General features: G+C 41.0%; 1 protein-coding gene across 2 annotated transcripts in view; it reads right to left on the reverse strand.

The window, feature by feature from the left end:
* rxfp1 (relaxin family peptide receptor 1) overlaps nucleotides 1–5533 on the reverse strand; it is a 67605-nt gene extending 62072 nt beyond the window's left edge. For both annotated transcript variants that reach the window (XM_044039729.1, XM_044039730.1), the window contains exon 1: nucleotides 5263–5533. In XM_044039729.1, the coding sequence (XP_043895664.1) occupies nucleotides 5263–5368 (106 nt within the window). In that variant the 5' untranslated portion in view covers nucleotides 5369–5533. The remainder of the gene's footprint in view (nucleotides 1–5262) is intronic.
* Between the last annotated feature and the right edge of the window lie 467 nt (nucleotides 5534–6000).

A 6000-nucleotide genomic window follows, 5' to 3' on the forward strand; every position in this document is an offset into this window, starting at 1 on the left:
ACTGACACTTAACACTGAAATTCCCATCTCACTGGTGCTCAACTAATGAATAACTGCATTAAATTGTACCCTCATGCAGACCAGATGGGAGGAGGTTTTCGAGTGTTGAGTGTTTTGTTTGTACCAAATGAATTTCAATGATCTGTGGAGTAAACTTATAATGAAATTGTGTTTGAAATAGACGTCGTCTAATTTCTGGGAGGTCAAACATTATCACGCAACATCAGATTTAAATATTCCCATGGTCCACCACTTTTTTTAATGCGAGGTAACAGATGGAGAAAGTAAAGTCATGCAGTCGTCCCCCAACTGCAGTTAAAGAACACAACACTGTGATCCACTGTTTTGGAAACAGCAACTCACCCAGTATGAAACTAATCAGAGGAAGAACATACACAAGGGTGCAGGTGCGCACTTAGTGGATAATAATGCAATTCGGGCGCCTGCTGCCTTTGTATTTTTTCACGTGTGCCCTGTGAGCACAGCTTGGCCTTGGATGCTCTTTTAATGCACTCTTTCCCCTCCAGAGAAAATAAGACAGGGATGTTATGTCGTTTTGATGACAGATTATGCAGACTCATCTGTTAGTTTCATGCTAGTTTGTGTGGACACGTGTCACGTGGCCAATAGGAGCGGCTTCACTCTCATCGGCCTTATGATTGGTTGGAGGCTCGTGTCATGGGTCAGGTTGCCTCAAAGCTGGAAACGGAGTCTCACAGGGAGGCTGAGAAGTCTAGTTCACCCTCAGCTGAATCACTCATTTACAAAAGAGTTGTCCTGACGATGTGCAGGTCTGATCTGCAACGACAGGAAACCTTTGGTTGAGGTCCTGAGTTAGTAAATCAATTAAGGGGTTCACATACTTTTTCCACCCTGCACTGTGAATGTTTCCATTGTGTGTTCAATGAAAACAGAGATATTCGTGTAATAATGTGTTTGTCTATTTTTGTGACTTAGATGAAGATCGTGACCAATTTATGCAGAAATCCAAAAGGGTTCCACATCCTTTTTCTTGCCGCTGTACCAAATCTCAAAATCACTGACGACCACTGATGTTTGTTGTTGCTGATGTTATTATTATTATATTATTGTTTGGTCATTTTGAACAGAAATTGCATGTTGCATCTTTCATCTGAAAGCATTTATGAAGCATTTTCCCTTCATCAAACCGCCGGACAACCGATCAGTGGAATTCACTTCTGAAGGTTCTCATGGGCTTTGAGTTCTTTGAGGATTCAGTCATCGTTCAACCTGTTTGCAGCCGCCTCACTTTACTGCCTCAGTCCGTGCTGAAATAAAACCCGTCACTTTCTCTGTGCAGAGAGGGAACGTCGGCTGGCAACGTGAGACCTGACACTGAGAAACACTGAGTCGTGTGGAGCTGATAGACTTCATCAGCATTGTGTGAACTCATCATGGCAATAGTTTCAAGGAATCTGTCTGACTGTTAATGGCAAAACTGTCCCAACGGTTTGTTTAAAAGGCTTCACATCTTGCAGGTGATTAACTGGTGGCACCAGGTGAGTGAAGTGCATATGCAATGACCTGGGAGAGGCACAAACAAATATTTCTGTCTATTAAAAGGTCAAGTGTGTAATGTTTTGGGATGGATTATTGGCATAAATTGAATGCACTACTCGTACGTATGTTTGTATGGATGGATAATTGCTTGAAAATAAGAATAGTTTGCTTTCCGTAGCCTTAGACTAAGCGTTTTATATGTACTTTATGTAAGGGCCTTGCTTTATGAGCAATGCTAAATTCTACAGTAGCGCAGACAGACAAAGCAGCCAGATTAAGCAATTCATTCAATCTTTAATTAATTAATTCAAATATCTCTCGAGGGGTTAGCGTTAGGGTTCACTTGACAGTCTTAGCAGGTGACCAGAGTGATCAGAGTGTGCAGAGCTGACTCTGACGCTTTCGACTGATTGTCTTCTTTAGCAATTTTTTTATCTTTCTGTTAGGTTTCTGTTAAGTACAGGCACGTAACATTGAAATTCCCATCTCACTGCTGCCCAAAAATATAAAATGATAGGGCCGCACGCCGCCTGCCACCACATCATCATGCTGAATGAGTTCAATAAAAGGATTTCCATCTGCTAATGATATCTCTGTGATTACATAACAGCAGAGTACAAATAAGCAAGATTTTGTATAATGAAGGAAAGAAACAACTTTGACGGTCTGTTTTTCTGTCGCCCCAATCAACTGATTGTTGTGGGTGGAGCTGGTCTAGGAACACGTTGGTACTAACCCCACCCGGACCGCACCACATTTTACTCTGGTACCCCAAGGGAAGTGTGCTGAAAATGAAATGGTTGAGGCCAATTATTTTGGTAAAAATGAATTATGATGCTTTAGCCTTCATGACTGTTTCTTTCATTTGTTTGTGTTCTCCGCGGCCGCTGCAAACAAATTAAAACGGCACTCTTGTCTTCTTCTGATGAGCAAAAAAGGGCACGGATGCAGGCTAAGCTGGGCTCTCAGTGCCCTCTGCTGGACAACTTGGTAGTTGCTTCAAACAGTCATGTTGAAGCAGGCTGTTTGGATCTCTTTTTGTCGATTGATCATTTCAATAACCGATGACTTTTGTTTGCTATCAAAATAGTCATAAGTTGCAGCCCTTGGTTGAATATCATTCTTTAAGACACTAATGGCATTTCACTCAAGGCTCCAATGTCATCCTGCAGTTAACAGTTGCATTGGAGTGGAAAAAATAAAAAATAAAAGTATTAGCACTTATTGATAAGTGATGACCAGGGACAACATTTAAAAGGAGACAATGAGCAACTGCAGCTTTCAAAAACAAGTCAAATTAACTTCTCATTTGATTTTTAGTAAACATTTTCCTGAGGAGTTAATAGTGTCAGATGTTGATTTTGTTAATTATGTTCCCATTTTTTTTAAAAAAAAGATGAGTAAGTTTAACACATATGAATGGACACTGAAACCATAGTAGCTAGCAAATGTAACAATAAGGTTAATATAGCCATTCAAATAATAATAACTTCAGATTTTTACTACTTATTACTAACAGAGCTCTGCAAAAAAAGAGTATTGGTGACAGCCCCAGTTGTAAGGAAATGCATATTTCCATTTATTTGTATTTATGGATATGATCTGTGTCTTTAACATTGAAGAACTTTTAATGATTCCCAATAAATACTCTATCCAGAGCCAGGAGCATTACTTTAACTGCTTATTTTTTTAGTCACTGCAGAGGAGCTGCAGTGAGAGCATCAATTATCTGTCTGTGCAGCCCGTCAGTGATTTTAAGTTTGGGTTTAGCTCAGTAGCCCTGAAAACCAGAACACCTCAAGACTACAAATTACCTGACGACTACAATGGCCAAGAGTAATGGTCTTTCTTCACAGTGTAAATTACATGGTGCAGTAGAGGATAGACCAGGCTCATCGTGGTGAACACTGGGTCACTTTTGGGGCCAGCTTCATTGGGGCTGGTCCAGAAGAGTCAGCAGTCACTCAAACTCAGATTGTGTCATGTTAAGTTGCACTTGTCCACACTACTCATACAACAGCGGGTGGCCAACTAACTTCCAGAGGAAATAGGACTGATCTCTATTCACAATTGAAGGAATCATTAACTGACAAGAACTCCGATGTAGGGCTACTACTAAACAATTATTTTAATTAAGAATTTCTATGTTGATGAGTTTAATTGTTCAGGTGTTTTGTCCACAGAGCAAAGATTTGATGTCACAGAGAAGAAAATAAACCAGTACATATTTGCATCTACGAAGATGAAACAAGAGAAGTTGTAATGTAAGAAATGTAAGGAAAAAGCACATTTTCAAATAGTTGGTGATTAAATTAGTGGTCAACCACTTGAAAGCTTCTGGGACATTTCCCTGGACTCCACTACACTCACGATCGACCATTTTTATTATTCAGTTTATTTGTTACCAAGGGGTTTTCATTGGAATGGTAACTTAAAATACAGTAAGTTTGCTCTGCATTCTCAGTCCATGTTTTGTTTGTTGAGACAAAAAGGAAAATACGAGAGAAAGAACCACAGAAATACCAACAGCATTATTTTTGCTTGCTTCCTTCCTTCTGCTGGAGACCTCCAGCACACAGCAGAGGCAGTTACTCTTTGAAATGTTCTTTTTTTTCCCTTCTTCCCAGACCCACAAATCCATTGTTCCAGCTATATAATTCAATTAAACATAATCATGCAACGTGACTCACTTGACACGTGTACAAATGAATGTCCTGACTTACTGAAACCCTCACTGAATACCAAAGTCTCAAGTTTGTGAAATCCTTTACATTGGTCTGGAGCAAAATTAAAGAAAACCATCACATAAGATACACATCTGTATCAACATCAAAACAACTGAGGCTGCAACTAACGATTAATCTGTCAAATAGTTTATTTGTTAATCAAATAGTTGTTTGTTCCACTAAATGTCAGAAAATGACAGTCCACAAAAGGTTTTTCTGCTTCAAAGAAATTAAAAACCAAACAAAATCAAATCAAAACAAGTGGCTTCTTGGATGAGAGGTGGACGTCTTCAACAAATCTCAAGCAAGTCCATTTGCCCACAGAATATTTACACTCTCCACAGATCAATTGATGGGTAATTGATTAAACACTTTGTCTTTGCAGCCCTCCAACAAACATGTGCACTGGACATAAGTTCCTGTCTTCAACCACAACCTTCGAGGTGAATTACTGCATGTGTTTGGACAACATTTTCTTTAATTGTGAAACTGTCCTCTGCTCAGGATGAACGACAACAAGAGCAACTGGATAGTGACAAGAGTGGCAACAGCTCACACATTCACATGTTTGTGCAGCAGTCACTTCTGCAGCACTGCAATGGATCTTAAAGAGGCTTAAGGGGAAGACATATAGACATAAAACAAAAAAAAAATACAATGAGATCCTGGGGTAACAGCACATAATGCAATATAGAGGACTGGATACACTCCCTAAAAATATCCAGCTCTACATGAACATTGGGTTCCCTGCTATGTTCCTAATACACATAACAGAGATTCCCTCTTCAAACAACCAGCGACTCCCCGTCGACAAACACAACCTCAAAAATCTCTCATTTACCAAATTGCCTTCCTAATCTCCCTCCTTCTCGTTACCTTCTCTGCAGATTGCACTGACACAAAGGAAAACTGAATGCATAGTTTAAAAATAACAACAATAGGTAAAAACCATACATTTAGGTGCATCCATCCATCATTTGGTGGGGAAAAAAAAGAGAGAAGTTGCCGAACTTACCGGACACTCCATATGCGAGCACGAGAGCCAGAAGAACTCGCATGGTCGCCTGCGCCCACTTTAAGTTTGTGTAAAAAGGAATATTAAAAGAAAACATCTGGGGCATGGTGATCGAAGTAGAGAGGAAAGGGAATCTCTGTGCGTAAAACCAAAAGTTCGCTTCTTCTCGCTGCTGCGTGGAGGAGGAGGAGGAGGAGGAGGACCAGCGGCTACTTCGCAGGGTCGAGTCGATCTGGAGTCACTTCGACAGAGGGACAGGTCTAAAAAGGATCGTTTGCCATCGTGACGCACGAGCAGCGGAAGCAGCAGCAGCAGCAGGAGAAACTGCGGGCGCACAGGTGCAGCGCGCGCACAGGGGTGGAGGAAGGGAGAAACAGAGGAAGGAGGAGGAGGAGGAGGAGGAGGAACGATCTGGAGTGAGAGGACTAATGCGTTCAAGAGCACCACGATATCCTCCCCTTTATCTCTCTCTTTCTTTTCTTCTTTCCCCTCCCTCTTTCTTTTGTAGGAGGTCAGTGCGTATAGAGTTTTTATTTTCTCGTTTTTATTTTATCGCGGAATTACCTGAGATCATTTCCTCCTGTCTTATCCGTTGTCAAGGCTCCTCCAAAGCAATCAGTAGCACAATAAGTAAACTGGATGTTGTTGTCAGCATGTGTTTGTCCCGTCCTGTCACTTTCCACATAAACACACACAGACAGTGGCTTTGGACTGACAGGCAGGGTGACACAGTGCCAG

Source organism: Solea senegalensis, linkage group LG12 (genome assembly GCF_019176455.1).
Source record: "Solea senegalensis isolate Sse05_10M linkage group LG12, IFAPA_SoseM_1, whole genome shotgun sequence".
Lineage (NCBI taxonomy): Eukaryota > Metazoa > Chordata > Actinopteri > Pleuronectiformes > Soleidae > Solea > Solea senegalensis.